At 40.4% G+C, this 19888-nt stretch overlaps 1 protein-coding gene across 1 annotated transcript in view; it reads left to right on the top strand.

The window, feature by feature from the left end:
- The first annotated feature begins 4252 nt into the window (after nucleotides 1-4252).
- The window catches only part of LOC123755883 (Nfs1 cysteine desulfurase), a 29915-nt gene continuing 14279 nt past the window's right edge, over nucleotides 4253-19888 (top strand). The window contains exons 1-4 of the mRNA XM_045738807.2: nucleotides 4253-4443; nucleotides 9501-9712; nucleotides 12544-12681; nucleotides 16688-16872. Coding sequence (XP_045594763.1) covers nucleotides 4341-4443; nucleotides 9501-9712; nucleotides 12544-12681; nucleotides 16688-16872 — 638 coding nt within the window. The 5' untranslated portion in view covers nucleotides 4253-4340. The remainder of the gene's footprint in view (nucleotides 4444-9500; nucleotides 9713-12543; nucleotides 12682-16687; nucleotides 16873-19888) is intronic.

The raw sequence follows: 19888 nt of genomic DNA, 5'->3' as shown, positions 1-19888 counted from the left end.
CCATAGCTCTGGTAAGACATGGCTCCAGAGCAGCTATGTACGTATTTCTGAAGATAAGGTCTCCATGCCTGGATGCAATAATTTACGTGGGGGCGCACCAGCTACAGTCTAAGTAGACCTAGGCGTGCGGTTACACAACTGGTTGGGCTCCGGTTACACAACTGGTCGGGGTCCGGTTACACAACTGGTTGGGCTCCGGTTACACAACTGGTCGGGGTCCGGTTACACAACTGGCCGGGGTCTGGTTACACAACTGGTCGGGGTCCGGTTACACAACTTGCTGGGCTCCGGTTACACAACTGGTCGGGCTCCAGTTACACAACTGGTCGGGCTCTGGTTACGCAACTGGTCGGGCTCTGGTTACGCAACTGGTCGGGCTCTGGTTACACAACTGGTCGGGCTCCGGTTACACAACTGGTCGGGCTCCGGTTACACAACTGGTCGGTCTCCGGTTACACAACTTGTCGGGTCCGGTTACATAACTCCGGGGGTGTGATTTGTTGAGCTTTGGGTTGTGCATGGTTGTGCTCCGGTTCGTACATGGTTGTGCTCTAGCGGTTGTTTGTGTACTAGTGCTCCAGCTGGTTTGTTTGCTAAGGCTCTGTTTATATGTTTGCTAGAACTCCGGGTTTCTTTTTTTGTATATAGTTCAATTGTTTGCTATGGCTCAAGAGTTGGTGCCAAGGGCAAGTGGAAGGTTTTAGGTAGGGCTAAGGAGATTTTTGTTTGGTCGAGCTAGGAATGAAGTTTGGTTGTGCTCTGGCTGGGACTGTTTAGCTTTGTGGGGGTTGGATGAGATGTATACTTGCTAGGCTTACGGTTACACAACTGGTCGGGGTCCAGTTACACAACTGGTCAGGCTCCGGTTACACAACTGGTCGAGCTCCGGTTACACAACTATAATAATAATAATAATAATAATAATAATTTTATTTAGGTAAGGTACATACATACAATAAATTTTTACAAAGATTGGTTGACTTATAGGTAGAGCTAGTACATACAATGCCTAAAGCCACTATTACGCAAAGCGTTTCGGGCATGATAAACTTAAATGACAAGCTTAATACTAATTGAGCATAATGAGTAGAATGAAAACAAGAAATGAAAACATAGATGAAAAAGCAGCACAAATACAATTATGTTGACAAACAGCGCTCTTTAAAGAAAAACAGACATTGGTTGACAATAGAAGGGTAAGGTAGGTTACAGGGAATTTATTAGGTATAGCTTCGTTTTTAACTTAAACTGGTTGAGAGAGGTACAGTCTTTAACATGGTTGGGAAGGTCATTCCACATTCTGGGCCCCTTGATTTGCAGAGCATTTCTAGTTTGATTAAGTCGTACTCTAGGAATATCAAAACTGTTTTTATTTCTGGTGTGGTGCTCATGGGTTCTGTTACAACCTTCTATGAAGCTTTTGAGTTCAGGATTGGCATTATAGTTTAGCGTTTTATATATGTATAATACACATGAGAGAATGTGCAGTGACTTAATGTCTAACATATTCAGAGATTTGAGTAGGGGTACCGAGTGATGTCTGGGGCCAGAATTGGATATTGTCCTAATAGCAGCTTTGTGTTGAGTAATTAGAGGACGTAAGTGATTTTGGGTAGTAGAGCCCCAAGCACAAATACCATAGTTGAGATATGGATAGATAAGGGAGTAATAGAGAGTCACCAGGGCAGGGCGTGGTACATAATATCTGATCTTAGAAAGAATGCCCACAGTTTTTGAAACTTTTTTTGATATGTTTAGTATGTGTCCCTGGAAATTCAGCTTGTGGTCAATGAGAATGCCAAGGAATTTGCCATCTAATTTGTTACAAATTTGGGTATTGTTTATTTTGAGATTTATTTGATTAGAGGATTTATTGCCAAACAGAATATAGAAAGTTTTGTCAATGTTAAGGGTGAGTTTGTTGGCAGTTAGCCACAGATGGACTTTATTTAGCTCAGTATATACTGTGGCATTTAGAGCAAGGGGGTCAGGGCTGGAGTAAATGAAGGTTGTGTCGTCAGCAAATAGAATTGGTTTGAGGTGTTGGGAGGCATTTGGAAGGTCATTAATGTAGATGAGAAAGAGGAGAGGGCCAAGTATGCTGCCCTGGGGAACACCAATGTTGATGGGTAGGGTGGGAGAAATTGTATTAATCACATATACAAATTGGAGCCTGTCAGTAAGGTAGGATTTGAGGTATTGTAGGGAGTGTCCTCTGACTCCATAATGATGTAATTTAAGAAGAAGGTTTTGGTGGTTGACAGTATCAAAAGCTTTACGCAGGTCCACAAATAACCCAACAGGGAACTCATTTTTATCAAGAGCTGTATGAATCGAGTTAAGCATACTAATAAGTGCATCGTTAGTGCTTTTTTTGGGCCTGAAGCCATATTGGCAAGGGCTAAGTATATTAGTTTGGCTAGATATGAGTAAAGCTGCTTATAGATTAGTTTTTCAAAAAATTTTGACAAGTTTGGCAGGATTGATATAGGTCTGTAGTTGTTAACATCTGTGAGATCACCACATTTGTGGACAGGCGTTACTCTCGCTTTTTTTAGAATATCTGGAAAGGTTTGGAGTTCAAGTGACTTGTTGAAGAGCAAAGCAATAGCAGGGGCTAAAGAGCTGGAGGCTTTTTTGTAAATTAAAGTGGGTATCTCCTCAAGGGCACCAGACTTGGTTTTAAGGGAAAGGATTATCTCATTGACGTCAGTGGAATTAATAGGCTTTAGGTACAGAGACTGTGGATAGTTACCTGTAAGATAGTCCTTAATGTCAGTACTGGAAGATGGAATATCATTTGCAAGGGATGAACCAATGGAAGAGAAGAACCTATTGAACTCAATAGCAGAATCAGAGGCTGAAAGCTGACCATCGTTATTAGACAGGAGAGTCGGTTTGTTATTTAAAGACTTCTTTGATCCCAATATTTGTGAAATTGTTCTCCAAGTTTGTTTAATGTTGCTCTTTATTTGGGTAAATTTATCTTCGTAGTATTTAGTTTTGGCTCGTCTAATTATCTTAGATAGCAATAATGAGTAATTCTTTGAGAATTCTTTGGAGACAATTCCTAACCTATACTTCTTCTCAAGGTCATGTTTTTTATTAATAGATTTAAGTATTCCCTTTGTAAGCCAGGGATTGTTAAGCCTTTTGGTTGTGACTTGTTTTGTAAGCGTAAGCATGTAACTGGTTGCAAACACTCAAACGACAAGGCCGACGGGTACTTATCAACTGGGTGCCAAGTCATGTGGGAATAATAGGAAATGACATTGCAGACGAAGCTGCAAAACTTGCAACTAAGAGAAGAAATGTAGACATTTACATACCACAGAGTCTATCACAGATTAAGAAAGTAATTAGAAACAGAGCAATGCAAAAGATGTACAGTGACCACAACACAGCAGTTGCAACATCAGGATCTGCGGGTTGGTACAAGAATTCAACCAACTACGAACCACTTAGTTTGATGAAAGGGAACAGTAAAGCAACAGAAGTACACTTACATCGCATCAGGCTTGGATACCCATGTGCATGGGAAATAGGCTTATAGGTTCCGGAAGATGAGAGGAAATGTCAACACTGTAGAGAAATACCCGACAGACCACTGGAAAATTATCTAACACAGTGCACAGTTACAAACCCATTAAGATTTCAACTTAGATTCAACAGAGCAGAAGTTGTTAAACACATATGGCAAAATCTTACTGAAGCGACCATACAAGTAATAAATACTCATACTCCGCCCAAGTAAAACAGAAACAAGCAACACTTAGTGAGCCAGCCAGAGGCTTAGGGCCCGTGCAGGAATATCCCTGAAAAAAAATCTGGTAGGGCTCTGGGGGTGTCACTTGGGCTTCAGGTTGTGCATTACCCTCTTTGTGTAATGAAATTTTAAAATAAAGTTAGATATATATACACACATACTAAAAGAATAGGGGTGGTAGGAGAAGAAAACATCAGTGTTCAGTGAGATCCACAAGGTCTGGGTACTCTTTATTTTCTTCTCCGAGGCTATGGGTCCCTACACTTGCACCAGAGGTGGTACCCCTTCTAGGCATTAAAAAAAAAATGTGTGTGTGTGTGTTTGCAGAAATAATTTTAATAAAACAATTAACATCGTGTAGTGTACTCCATGTATCAAAATATATTACTTTGAAACCCGTATCAGTCACTAAACAAAAAATTGGGCTACTCTTATTACAATTTCGCTAGTTTTAGACCGTCAGCTCGCTAGTTTCAGCAATTTGGATGTAGCAGCCCTGCGGCCGGACCACAACCGCTGCCGCCCGCCAGTCTCCCACGCACTCCCACCCATCACCTTCAGGAGAGAATTAAACATGTTTTCTCACTTCAGAATTGTTCCGAACGTTTGTTATGGTTTGAGAAATGTATTTAAGTCGAAAACAAAGAGAGGAACGACAACAGTTATGAGATTGTTGGGTAAGTTACCTGGACACACTAGTAACAAAAGTAGTTGCTCATAAATGGTTTATATGAATTTTAACCTTTTAAGATTCCCTATAAAATTCAGACAGTGAGAGGAAAGTTTTGGTAATTAGACCGGGTTGAGGTGCAGGAAAGGATATTATGGGTGTAGACCATATGCCCAATTTTCTTTTTCCGGACTAATTACGTTGTTGCTAAGTGTAAACAATTGGGTGTAAATCATGGTGCTACATAGCCTTTCCGGTTTGGTGCCTTGTTTTGATAATTACTTACTAGATGTAAATCAGACTTGTTCTACTTAGATGCAGCTTACATTGTACATGACCAACTAAATATCAGGCTATGCTCATCTAGGCTAATCTAACTTCTAACCTCAAAAACATTTGGGTTCGTTCTCGACTCAAAATCGGTAATATCGGGTTCGAATCTCAGGCAGAACAAATGGGTGGGTACATTTTCTATCATCTAATGTTCCTGTTCACCTAGCAGTAAATAGGTACCCCAGGAGTTAGGTTAGCTTGTAGGGTTGCATCCTGGGGAGGGTCAATAATACGACCTGGAGGGGCGGGGGTACCTCGATATAAGCCTAACATGTACTGTGTATAAACTGGCTGCCTGTCCCCTGACACGATGAATTATCATCATCTCATTGAGACGTTGAAAATACCGAACAATTTGTAGGATGGTGCTCTGGACAATTTCTCCAAAATGTCAGATGTAACCCATGGAACCACCTACCTGCCGAAGTTGTAAATTCCAAAATTGTGTTTAACTTTAAAATCCAGCATGAAAAAATCATGATAAATAGGAATGGGGGGAATGTTTGACAAGTTGCTAGCATCCTGTTCTCATTGTGGCCACTTGTGTGTTAGTGGTCCCTCAAGTAAATTCAGGTAAATATCCAATGACTGGCTGCCCCCCCCCCCAATACAATGAATTACAGTACAGTTCTACTATTATTTAAAATGAAGTGTAACCAAAAACTATGTTTTCTAGAATTTAAATTAGTATTATTAATATATATTATAAGTGTGTATAGTTAGGTGTAAGATAGGTTAGTTTAGGTGTTTTTGTTCTGTTTGCAATTACAGTACAGTGCTGTACTTGTAATTATAGGACAAGTTTTCTTATTCAAGATCATCTTTGATCCTAATATTTGGGAAATAGTGCTCCATGTTGCCCTTAATTTGATGGAATTTATTTTCATAGTATTTTATATTGGCTTTTCAAATTATTCGCATATATTATTATATTTTCAAATTATTATTTTCAAATTCACGCAGCTCTTGATAAAAAGGAGTTCCCTGTTGGGTTATTTGTGGACCTGCATAAAGCTTTTGACACTCAGCCACCAAAACCTTCTTCTTAAATTACATCATTATGGAGTCAGAGGACACTCCCTGCAATACCTCAAATCTTATCTTACTGACAGGCTCCAGTATGTTTCTGTGAATAATACAATTTCTCCCACCCTACCCATCAACATTGGTGTTCCTCAGGGCAGCATACTTGGCCCTCTCCTCTTTCTCATCTACATTAATGACCTTCCAAATGCCTCCCAACACCTCAAACCAATTCTATTTGCTGACGACACAACCTTCATTTACTCCAGTCCTGACCCCCTTGCTCTAAATGCCACAGTAAATACTGAGCTAGAGAAAGTCCATCTTTGGCTAACTGCCAACAAACTCACCCTTTACATTGACAAAACGTTTTATATTCTGTTTGGCAAAAAATCCTCTAATCAAATAAATCTCAAAATAAACAACACCCAAATTTGTAACAAATTAGATGGCAAATTCCTTGGCGTTCTCATCGACCACAAGCTGAATTTCCAGGGACACATTCTAAATATATCAAAAAAAGTTTCAAAAACTGTTGGCATTCTTTCTAAGATCAGATATTATGTACCTCGCCCTGCCCTGGTTACTCTCTATTACTCCCTCATCTATCCATACCTCAACTATGGTATTTGTGCTTGGGGTTCTACTTCCCAAAATCATTTACGTCCTCTAATTACTCAACACAAAGCTGCTTTTAGGACAATATCCAACTCTGGCCCCAGACATCACTCGGTGCCCTTACTCAAATCTCTGAATATGTTAGATATTAAGTCACTGCACATTCTCTCTTGTGTATTATACATATATAAAACGCTGAACTGTAATGCCAATCCTAACCTCAAAAGCTTCATTGAAGGTTGTAACAGAACCCATGAGCACCGCACCAGAAATAAATACAGTTTTGATATTCCTAGAGTACGACTTAATCAAACTAGAAATGCTCTACAAATCAAGGGACCCAGAATGTGGAATGACCTTCCCAACCATGTAAAAGACTGTACCTCTCTCAACCAGTTTAAGATAAAAACTAAACACTACCTAATAAATTCCCTGTAACCTATCTCACTCCTCTATTGTCAACCCATGTCTGTTATTTTATTTTTTAATCAACACTGTTTGTCAACCTATTGTATTTGTGCTGCTTTTTCAGTCATGTTCCCCCCTTTTTTTTATCTTTATTTGTATTTGTTCTCAACACTTTTTATTGTTTATGCTCAATTAGTATTAAGTTCTAGATATTAATGTTTTTCTTGCCCGAAACGCATTGCGTAATAGTGGCTTTAGGCATTGTATGTACTAGCTCTATCTTTATATCGATCCATTAATGTAACATCACTTGTATGTATGTACCTTACCTGAATAAACATATTTATTTATTTATTTATTTATTTATATATTTATTTTGGACAGCATTCATGAATATCTCCTTGAAACTTCTTTGGAGATGACCCCTAACCTATACTACTTCTCATGGTCATGTTTTTTATTAATAGATTTAAGTACTGTATACCCTTGAACAAATCCACAAGGGCCGTGATGAGGGTTCGAACCTTCGTCCGAGAGGATCCCAGACGCTGCCTTAATCGACTGAGCTACGACATAGTAAAAGAATTGCAACTGGAAAATCGTCCTGATTTACCAATGGATATGCCTATTGACATATCTCGGGTGCATGGGGGAATTGCGTAAAACCCTGGTTTGTGTCTCGGAGAGATTGCAGGATCCGTTGGTAAATCGAGATGATTTCCCCGTTGCAATTCTTTTACCATGTTGTAGCTCAGTTGATTAAGGCAGCGTTTGGGATCCTCTCGGACGTAGGTTCAAACCCTTGTCACGGCCCTTATGGATTTGTTCATTTGATGCATCACGCTAGTGTGATTTCTGTGTGTAAAGTATACCCTTAGTAAGCCATGGATTGTTTAACCTTTTAGTTGTGACTTGTTTAGTTAGCATTGGACAGTGGGTATTATAGAGGCTAAAGAGTTTTGTGAAGAAATGTTTGCACTGCTAGGTTGATGTTCACTGTTACCTATTTCAATCTCCCAGTTGATATTAGCAGCAGCAGCAATAAAGTGGATCATAGAAGTTTCATTGTGCAGCCTAAAGCTTATCATCATTGTATCTAGAGGTGGTTTATTAATGTTGGTTAGAAGAAATCTGGGGTAATGATATGTGGTCCTATCAGTGATTATCCCTGAAGTAAGTGGAGAGGTTATGTTAGTCCAGATGTGGTCAAGAGTAGAGAATTTCAGTACAGTACTTCTAGTAGGTTTAGAAATTAAGGGTATTAGCAAGCAGGAATTCATACAGTTGAGGAAACTAGCAACTTGAGGGTTATCAGCCTTGCAGAGGTCAATATTAAAATCCCCTGATATTATTGTTGGGATTTGTTAAGTTTGTTTGTTAGTATTAGATTTCTAAGCAACATCAGTGTTAGGAATTCTGTAAACTGCTCCCACAGTCAAATCAGCTTTGGCACCCTTGACTCTGAAATGGGCAAAGATATACTCGCCACAGGTGTGTGTCTAGTTTACACCGCAAACTACACATGTTGGTTGATATTAAAACTTAAAATATGGAACAAATTTGTGGATTCCTGAGGGTGAAGCTGTTGCCCCTTCTGTGTTTCATTTGACCTTTTAAAGAGGTGGTCTGAATTAATATCCTCTGATTTGTTCAATATTTTAGAGGTTTCCTCGTTTATAGTGTTGTTAGCTATCAATTGTTCCTGGTATAAGAGTTGATTTAGTTCTGGGAAGAATTTTGTGGCTGTGTTGAACTTTCACTAAGGCAGATATACAGTACAGTATTGTATCCTTTTGAAGGAGAGGTCTTCATGCTTGGATACAGCAGTCCAGGTGGAGAGCACACCAGAGATTTGTATTGTTGAATAACCATTTTCATTTCCTTGAAGCCAAAGGTTCTTTTGACTACTGTATTCCTAATGTCTGTCCGAATATTCCTGTATTTTCCCAAAATGTTCCTGTATTATGCATGTTAGTGGCTTTGCAAGAATTTAAAAATATTGTACCAATATTATGTAATCTCACAAACCCATTGTACCTTCTTATAAATAAATTATTATTATTATTATTATTATTATTATTATTATTATTATTATTATTATTATTATTATAATAAGGTTTGCTTAACTTTTTTTTTCTTTTTACTGCAACTCCCACTTGTGCAACTTTCAATTACTGGTGTATCCTAACTTCGAGGTTTTTTCTTCATCAATCTGGTGCATGGTAGTATTGTTGATATGATACTTGCAAATTGCATTGCTATGTCCTTCAAGCAAAGTCTTTTATTTATCAAGAGTATGGAAAAGCATTTGCCAGTCTTCTGACCATTTGTGGAGTATATGTAGCTCTCATTGTAGGGCCTCAATATTATTTCTACTTCTTACTTTACCATAGATCTTGATGTTCTCTACAAACTTGAGGATGTGGCTTGTAATATTCTCACCTGTCATTGATGTATAAGACAAAAATTATTGGCCTCAATACAGAACTTTGCGGCACTCCACTCGCCACATTTTTGCAGCCAGATTTATTTCTATTTAAGATGACATTCTGCTTCCTTTGCTTTAACCATTATTTTATCGATTCTAATAGTTTACATGTTATTCTATGAGCTTATAATTTCCTTGTTTACTTTAATACTTTCATATACAGTATATCTATAATTTATACACATGTATTTTAGGTTCGTCTTCTGTCCAAAATGCAGCAGCCGAGCCACAAGATAACACTCCAAATTCTTGGCCGCTGTATCTCGATGCCCAGGCTACCACCCCATTAGATCCACGGGTGCTTGATGCTATGCTTCCATACCTCATCCATCAATATGGCAACCCTCATTCACGAACACATGCCTATGGATGGGAAAGTGAGAAGGCCATGGAGAAAGCTAGACAGGTGAGAAAAGATATTTTACACCATGAATGTACTGTAATTTTATGAGCTAGAGTTTAATGTTGTTTAAATATTTTGCTGGCACTGTATTTGCTATTATTAATTAGACCAGAAAGCATGATAGAATATGCAAATTAGCCTTACTGAAAAGTAGTGGCATCTAACAGCTTGGTTGACCAGTTCATTAACCAGGAAGCTGTAGGGACATTGATCTTGAAAATCACATAAAGGTAGGGTACACAGTAAGGATACCTTATGTTTTCATAGGATTATCATCACAGTATTGATACTTTAATTTCCATTAATATTTGAACAAAATATTCATGTGTTGGTTTGAAACTTTCAACTCGTGCATTATAGTCCATGAGATTCTTTGCATATTGTGAACAAGAGCCCTTGTAATTTCCCCTTGACCCCTCTGTGAAAGGAATTGCATGTGAAATTGTGATTAACCCAATAATATACTGAAGCAAACTGCTGTAAATGTGATTAAAAGAGGCCCACAACACACCCAAACTTCACTGAAAAATGTTTTGGAAGACTGCATTATCAAAACAAAGCTGACAATTACTGTACTGTACTAAAGTTATCTCCACACCACCAGGTGGCAGTCAAGCCACTGACAGTCCAGGTGACTTGCCCACCCTTGCACTCTGCCACTGATTTAACAATGTATCGGTGTCCACAGTGACAAGAGTACCATACTGTTAAAACTAAGTGGTCAGATTTCCCTGGAACATTGGATCCTCTGTAGATTATATATGCTATTAATATTTAATGAGGATGTACAGTACTGTATATGGTTCACATTTCATGTTTCCTGTTACCACTAACTGCCTCGGCTTGGTTTTTTTGGACCTTACCTGGTGCTGTCTACAAAGACTGTTGTATTTATACTCAGATAACAAAGAAATTAGTAAAATCCTGAGAGAACAGTATGAAATTCTGTTTAACACCCAGATAAACAACATCAAGGCTGAAGATTCAGACAGCTTCTTCATGGACGATATGCATAATTAAGATAATTTAATAGATAGACACAAATTATTAACACAAACACAACAGATGGAAAAAACTGACAACATGCAAATGGATTAGACTCCAAATCCTAACTCCTGGAACTTATTTTACCTCGCATCTTTTCTCGTTGGGTTGCGATGGATCCCCCCTGCTTAGTTCTGATCCTAATTGTGTGTTCATCTTCTTAGTGTGTTTCATTATGGTCTTTGCTACTAGCAGATGCCTTTGTTACATACCCCACTCCACTTGCTGCAATCAGTATACTGTAATAAGTACAGTACTTCCAGCCCTGGAGGCTTTTAATTATACATCCTGTTTTATTAATATGACCACTGTAAGATGATCCTAAATTCTGTCATAATATTACTGTTTTATTATTATTATTATTATTATTATTATTATAGGCATAGCCATCAAATTGATATATAGATTTATACATATGTAAACTACATATCAATATGTGTGGCTGCACTTGAGCTGATGAGGTAACCAAGAATGTCTCAATCCACTTGGGCTCCTTGAGATATTCCATCCCATTTGGCAATTTAATTTTGTAGATTAGTACAGGAGCTTTGGTGTCCTAACAGCAATTTTGGAAGGCTGCAGTTTTGTCCAACAGACTGAGGGTGATTTGTCCCTGGTCACATCTCAGGATGCTGCATCAGTGAGTGTGAAATTTGATAGTAGCACTTTGGCTGAGCTGGTTCTGGCCCAGCATGCTACCTCAAGGTCACCTTAGCATGCGTGCACCACCCAGCAAAGGTTGAAGTTGACCGGGCATTTCCCGTGAACACTCCGTCACACTTCAATGTTTAAACTCTTTCCAGTTTTTTTATCTTATTTTTTGTGCTAAGTTGTTCATTTTAGTATCATATTGTTGGCAATAGAAGAGCATGCATTGTAAAGCAATTCCCATAACAATAGGATTATAAAAGGATTTTTGAAAAAAAAAATTATTTCGATAATGGCGGTAACATGATCCGCCAGCACCGCCACACTCAAATGTTTATACTTTACAGTTTTCTGACCTTCTATTTTGTGCTATGTTGTTCATTTTAGTATCAAGTTGTTGGCAATATAATAGCACACATTTTAAAACAAGTAAATCCCATAATAATGGGACTATAAATGGAATTTTTACAAATATATTAAATTTAGACGACATTAACATCTTGCCGCAAACCACGTGTATTGATTTAAGGACTGCGATAATGTCCTCACAAAGCTGAAGTGGTAGTGTTTGCCAATAGAGAAATTTATACTAAATACCAGCTTGTGCTGTGGAGTGAAGTTACATTCATGGCGAGTGGAACGTTCCCTGTCCTCAAAGTTTCCTTCTGCATTTTTAGTATTATTTGTTTTAATCACATTAAGTAATTATTCTTAAAATGTTTTAGTTAATTTTATTAGAACTGCGGGCAATACCAGTATTAACATAAACAGTATTTCCCAACCTGACTTGAAGTTAAAAAAAAGGAGTGTTTTTATAATGCACCATATGGTGCTAGTAATCTTGCCATTATGTATTTATTTTCTTTTTAATTGTTTTGGTCATAGATTGAGATATTTTAAAATATTTTCTTAATTTTAGTGTAATATTATATTATGAGTATTTGTACTTTGCTGTATAATGCTGTACTGTATTTATTCAGCAATAATGGCCTTGTTGGTACTGTGACATATATTTAATAAATTTATTAATAAATTAATGCTGCAGATAATCAAAATTTGTACAAGATTTGTATAAATCTTAACAGTACAGTATGTTTCAAACTTATTTATGAATAAAAATACCCATTTTTCTTTTAAAATAGCAAGTTGCAGACCTCATTGGTGCAGACAAAAAGGAGATTATTTTTACATCGGGTGCCACAGAGAGTAACAACATTAGTGTGAAAGGAGTTGCACGATTCTACAAATCAAAGAAACGGCATATAATTACAACTCAAACGGTATGTAAAGAAGAATGTGTAATGATATACATATAAGGTAGTAAATATGCAATTAGTTTTTAATTAATTTACATTTAATAAGGGAGCTGCCTGTTTTGGTATATAAATTAGTTTCTGTATGTACTTTGCTGTTCCTGCAGTGACTCATCCAGTGCTAGCAAGAGCTAGTGATGCCTAATCTGACTTATAGAGACATAATCATAACTGTGCAACATTATTGGACAACTACTTCAGCCCTTAAGTGTGTGTTCCATGTTAGCACTTTCGCGTGCGACGCGGGTGCACTGCAGACTTTGACGTCATGCTCCCGGCAGTGTGGGCAAGCGTGCGGCGACACCGAAATGTGTGTATCTGTTTCAGTTTTCTCAACCTTAACCTTGTGTGGCGCTGGGCAGCATTTGTCACCCACATGTGCATACCAAAAAAAAAAAAAAAATGATTTTTTCTTCTAAACCTGTTAATTTGTGTTCTCTGATCAGGGAAAAAAATAATAACAAAAATCGTAAGTGGCATATATTGCCCTCTATAGGGTGGGGAATTCTGGCAAAAAACAGGCGCTAACTCAGCCTGCGTCCCAGACGGTCTATTGCTCGCCAGCTGTCAGGCCAGAGTTGCCACAAAGAGATAATTACCTAATTATTTCAATGTCTGATTGATTTGAAGTAGTTTTTTCGCTGTAATATTATTCAATAGTGTGTGGTATGATATATTTATATAATAAAATGAGTGAATCATCGCTGTACTCAAAAATATGGTGTGCATATTGTTGATTCAATTATGTTCATCAAGCAGTGAACAAATACTTTGTCGGCTATTACACTATATACACAGGTTATATATAAGTATCTGCATGTTTTGTTCACCATAACGAACCACTAAGTTGGTATTATGAGTCAAAAAGCAACGAGGAGTGACCACTACACACCAGCCAGCCACTCGCTGCCACTCACTCCCTCAACACCTCACTCGCCCACATTCTCCTCCCACCATACTGTTTTTGCTTTTATTCACAATATACAGACGTTATATATAAGTATCTACAGTACATTCGTGTTCACCATAACGAACCACTAAGTTGGCATGCTCACTGGCAGTGGCAGCCAGTGGCAGCCCGCCACTGGCTGCCACTTCCTCCCTCCCTCACCTCACCTGACTCACCCACATTCTCCTCCCACCATACTGTTTTTGCTTTTATTCACTATATACAGACGTTACATATAAGTATCTGCATGTTTTGTTCACAACTGTACAACTAAGTTGATATAGTTAGTTCAGGGACTAAGAGACGTCGCTACACACAGTCAGTTGGCGGCTGCCTCCCTCACACATTCAAGGTTCAGACCCACTAAAATTTCACCCCCAACAATACTGTTTGTGGTGTTATTACCCTATATACAGATGTTATATATAAGTATCTACATGTTTTGTTCACCATAACTGTTCAACTAAACCGGTATAATGCCCAAAGAGCATAGTGGCCACCCCTACCAACATGACAAATCATGCAGATGTTGCCATACCTATCACCAAAATGGCTTCTCCCCCACACTCCTTTTGCTGTTATTACACTGTATATACACGTTATATATAAGTATCTACATTCGTGTTCACCATAACGAACCACTAAGTTGGTATGCTGAGTGGCAGTGGCAGCCCGCTACTGGCTGCCACTCCCTCCCTCACCTCACCTGACTCGCCACCATTCTCCTCCCACCATACTGTTTTTGCTTTTATATACAGAAGTTATATATAAGTATCTGCATGTTTTGTTTACCATAGCGAACAACTAAGCTGGTATAGTGAGTCCAGACAGTAAAAGGTGGTCACACAGAGTCAACAGACAATGCTACCTCCTTCCCCACCAAGATTACTTCTCCCACTACAGCACTAATTATCACAACAATCCTACTATTATCAGAATCCTGGTCATTTTTATCACAGTCAGGGGTCTTCTGTAATAATATCATTGCTAAATAATAGTATCCAAATGTATATTATGGCATTCTTAGGCGATGCTGTGGTCACAAGCTGAACAGCAGTGCTGTTGAGCTCCTGCTGCGTGCGTCAGGCTTGATAGCTCACTCAATACTGAGGCCCCTCACACCCGGGAATTTGGCCCACGATTTAAAAAAAAAATGGCGTCTGTTTACAAGAGCCCTGATGAAGGTGTGGTGAACCCCTCGTATTTGCGGTCCGTTTAAATCTTGCGTAGTACTCCAATACATCATATGATGTGGAGCGCAAGTTACTGCAAGTCACTGAAAACATCATATGATGTGTTGCACACTTAAGGGTTAATTCTCGTGCTATGTCGCTCGTTTTGGTATCATTGTGTTCACAATTCCCTACAGGGGTATATGCATATAAGGTCCAAAAGCCCAGCTTGACACCCCACAGCAAAGCTTAAATCATCAAAAGTTACTCCGTGGGTGCACAAAACCAGTAAAATGTGTTTACTCGTTTCAGTTTTCTCACCTTAATTCTTGTGCTACGTTGTTCGTTTTGGTATCAATGTGCTCGCAATTAAATTCCCTATAGGGGTATATGCATATAAGGTCCAAAAGCCCAGCGTGGCAACTTGCAGCAAAGCCTAAATTCAGCCAACCGTTACCCATGAACGAGCACCAACTGGCACACCCGCAACCTAATGTGTATACTCGTTCAGTTTAAAACACAAATTTTCATGTTACATCTTTCATTTTGGTATCAAATTATTCGCAATATAAAGGCACACATTTTAAAACTAGTCCCATAATAATAGCACAATAAATGGAATTTTAACAAATATTTTTAAATTTGGACCACAAAAGTATTTATAATCTTTCAAGTGTTCTGGCCTCAATTGTCAGGCTACATTGTCATTATTGTATCAAAAGAGAGAGAGAGAGAGATAGAGATAGATAGATAGATAATTAGCTAAATGCTAGTTGATTTACGGATCTGGTGAAATGGGAATAAATGAAAGAAAAGCTATAGTGGCAAAGACAAAGATATTCCTTGTAAAAATGTAAATGGTGAAGAGCTAGAAATTGTTAAGACTAGAGACATAACAGTAGCCCACACTTGGCATGTTATTCAAAAATTTGAGACTAGGATCTGGAGACCTTCAAGGGACTGAAGCATGAAAAGAATCCAGTGGAAATCTCCAAAGAGGCCCCCGGAGCATGCAATAGGCAATCCCGGTAGAAACTGTTCGTCCATTCCTGCCATTTGTGGCCCAGAGGATACACCATTCATGTGAAAGTCTTTTTCAAGACTCAGTTTTTTTCCAAGACACACTCCTGGCATTGGAGGGGGTATTCCTCCATGAACAAGGTGATGATGTGAACCTTGCTGGAAATGGTTCTAGAGAAGGGATAGGAAAGTAGCCCCTGGTATCTCAAACCATTCCCAACCAAAGAAGGCATTGTGAAGGGATGTGGCTAACCATACACCCTTCCATACCTTTCCCCGTTCTCACCCTCATGCTGTATGAATGTCCATATTATATAATACTGTATATGTTCAGAGAGATGGTTGGAGGTAGTGAAGGGGGATTTCTTATTATAGGATATTACATCATAATGTTGGGATCAAAGATGGCCGATTTGTGTTTTTCAAGAATTTATAAATTTTAATATGTATTGAGATATGCTCTGAATAGATGCATGGGGATACTATTCTTGATAAAACAGCATTACAAACAAATTTAATTATGCACATATTTATACAGGGGTGCCTGGTGGCTGAGTGGACAGCACTCAGGACTTGTAATCCTGGGGAGCGGGGTTCGATCCCTAGTGATGGCAGAGACAAATGGGCAGAGTTTGTTTCACCCTGATGCCCCTGTTACTTAGCAATAAATAGGTACTTGGGAGTTAGACAGCTGTTACGGACCGCTTCGTGGGGGGGGGGGGATGATTGTTGATTAATTGACAGTTGAGAGGCGGGCTGAAAGAGCAGAGCTCAACCCCTGCAAGCACAACTAGGTGAATACATAATTTTTATCATCAACATCCAATTTCAGGAGCACAAGTGTGTCCTCGATTCGTGTCGTGCCTTGGAAAATGAGGGTTGGGAGGTGACATATTTACCAGTCCAGACATCTGGCATCCTCTCATTGGCAGCTTTGGAGGCAGCCATACGTCCAGACACTGCACTGGTGTCAGTAATGATGATCAACAATGAAATTGGAGTTATTCAGCCAATCAAGTGAGTCTTGTAAGAAAGGTCAGATTTGTTATCAATCACTGCAATATTTTCCAGATACTGTACAGTATACACTGCATTATGCAGCCCATCCTCCTGTTTTGGTAGTACTTATAGTAATGATAAGGGTCATAGTACATATACAGATGTACAACGAAATTAGAAAGTAGAAATTAGCATTATTCAGTTGGACAAACCAGGAAAACTATTTTTTACTTGTGTTGCAAAGACAAACTAAACTAACCCAGTCTTCCTAGGCCTAATAGACAAATATCTGAGGCCTAATATAGTACATATGTGTGCTATACTAGGAATATTTAACTTTTTTTTTAAGAACTCCTTACTAGTCAGTATACTACTATCTAAAAGCTAAGTACAGTATATATGAATTTGTGACTATTGATGATCATTACAATAGGTACTATCTAAAGAGGAGGATGGGTTGGCATCATGATATACAGTATCAATCCTTAGTTAGAACCAGTCAAGCAGCCCTTGATTTTTTGTGGTGCAGTATTGAAGAGTGCTGGCTCCATGTTATGTGGGTAAGCACTTAAATACCAAGTTTTGAGGTGAATCTTGATATTGTCAGTTTAGCACATTAACATGATTGATGGATGATTCCAGCACCACTCATTCTCTGGCCATGTATCAGATTCCCATACACAAGATAAACTTGTGTTTTATAAACTTTCTGGGGGGAGCCCCTTCGGCTCCCCGGAGCTTACTAGGCTGATATGCTAATGTCAGAATTTGGCATCAGTCTTGTGTATGGAGTTCTGTGGGCCTACCGGGGACCACGAGCCAAAACCTCGCCCCCTCAGAGAGGCATGGGGAGCAATGGCCTATAGAAACCCCCGTGTGGTTGGAAGCATTCTATGTCTGCTATCGACCGGGTCAGGCACCCAGAAAGGTAAGCATCCCAAAACAAACCCCTATTCTGGTAAAAGTATTGCTACCCGTCAGTTCTAAGGCTGATGCTAAAGGCTGAGGTCATGTGCTCTGACTCCGGTGGTTGTTTCAGCACTGTACCTTGGTGGTTGTTGTGGTGTGGTGATTGTCTTCTTGGTGGTGCGTGAGCTGGGAGTGATTCTCCAGTACTTGGGCTGCATGCGCCTAGGGTTTCCTTCCCTAGGTGCCCTGTAAGTACTGCCCTTGGGGCTTGGGGTTGCCTTCCACAAGTTCCTTGGCCCCTGCCATGCAGTTTACTGCTTGGTTTTTGGCTGCCCTTTGTGTGCTTGGGTGTTCTGTCTCCCTTCTTCGCCTTGGGGTAGGGGACAGTTTGCACTGGTAGGGGAGCAGGGTACTGTGCAACTTGTTTTCACCAATCTCAGTGGCCGACTCTGTTCCGCCTGGGTACGTTGTCCTCTTGCGGGGTTTTCTTTTTCTTTTTGTTAGTCTGCCTGGTGGGGGAGTCTGCCTTAGTTCTTTCCCCGTGTCTGGGTACTCTTCCTTCTTTCGGTGGTTCCCCCTGCTAGGTCCCTGTGAGTGTACATGTCCCGGGGGTTCAGTTCTTAGAATGTTGTTTGGTATTTGTGGGCGTCGGAAAGCAGTACCCTGCCTGGGATTACCTGGGCATGAGTCCCTGTAGGTAAATGCTCAGGACCCTGGAAAACCCCTAGGGGGCGTGTGGATCCGATGGATGTGGCCCCGGAGTCCCCCCCTTGCTTTGAGCGAGTTCGAGGGTTGCTCTGTCCCCTTGTCTCGGGGTGACTCTCATTGTTTTGCCTCTGTCTGCTGCCTGTGGGGTCGGTGGCACCTTCGGCCCGGAGACCTGCGGGTTTTGTTGCTTGTTTGTGGCTCGATTACACAGTCTTATGCTGAGTATGGGGGTGCAGGCAGCACGGGCGTTGCAAGTTTCGATGGTGCAACGCGCTAGGTCATTTGCTCCCCGGGAGCCCTGGGGCTGCCCTGTTTTGGTTGGTATGATGTGGCTTGGGGGTGTTGGATGCTTCGGTTTTGTTCCTTCCGTGCCCCCTTGTCTTCCCCCTTCCAAAGTAGCGACGGGGGCATTCGAGCCTGTTCCTCCAGGCGTGTTGTATGAGTTTGCCAGTGGGCTCCCTTCCTTAGTATTCGTCCGGTTGCCCTAGCTTTTTCTTGTAAGGCTGGGGCTTTAGGGAAACAGCTCGGCCCCGGGTCCTGCTTTGTGGGTTCCCGAGGCTAGTAAGAGGCTGACGTCTGGACCCCTCCTGGGATTTTCTACCGTACATATTTTTGGGAGTTTTACGGGAAGGTTTTGTTTCTTCCCGTATTCTTGGAACGTCTGTCGTCTTCCGGTACTTTCTGGGGCTTGCTGGTCCTTCTCCAAGCTTTTCGTTTTTCGGTCCTGTTTCGTTCTTTCGTGTCTGTCTCTCTCCGTGCAGTGCTTGCACTGTCTTGTGCTGCACAGGGTTGCCAGATTGCGCTCCTTGTACTCCAGTTTTGCTCTTTGTAGCCCAATTGGGAAGCTTTGCTATGTTTCTTTTTGCTCCTTCCTGCTCTTTTCGACTACGGATGGCGGCTGCCCTTTGTACTCTCATATGGGATTCAGTCATTACCAACACTGTTTTGTCTCTTTTCTAGTCACATTCGTGGTTTCTTTCTTCAGCTCGCGACTTCTGGCGACCCATGTCTGGCATCCCTGCTGCGCATGCGCTGCTGTTGTTCATTTTGATACGGGCGGTGTGCACATGTGCTGGTGTTTTGCGTCCCTTTTCTCTCGGGTGCTTCACCTCTCGCTCTTCTCCATTCTCCAGTCTACGCCCGGTTGCTCCCGGGAGTGTTCTGGATTGCTGCTATGGGGCGGACGCGGGATTTTCCCTGCGTTTGTGTGTGGGGCTCCTCCGTCTCCTTTACCCTCTTCTGCATATGAGGCTCTGCCTTCTTCCACTGGCAGTGCTCCCGGAATCTTCTTGGCTATGTTGTGTCGTGACACGTTCAAGAAGCACGCAGGTGTCCCACCTGCGTGCTTCTTCTTGGCGGCAGTGTGGGGTTTTTGGCGGTCCTTCCTTTTCCTTCTGTCCATTCTTCGGTAGCTGCG

This window comes from Procambarus clarkii, chromosome 43 (assembly GCF_040958095.1).
Source record: "Procambarus clarkii isolate CNS0578487 chromosome 43, FALCON_Pclarkii_2.0, whole genome shotgun sequence".
NCBI lineage: Eukaryota > Metazoa > Arthropoda > Malacostraca > Decapoda > Cambaridae > Procambarus > Procambarus clarkii.
The sequence above is the reverse complement of the archived record's forward strand: the minus strand, read 5'-3'. Positions and strand labels throughout refer to the sequence as shown.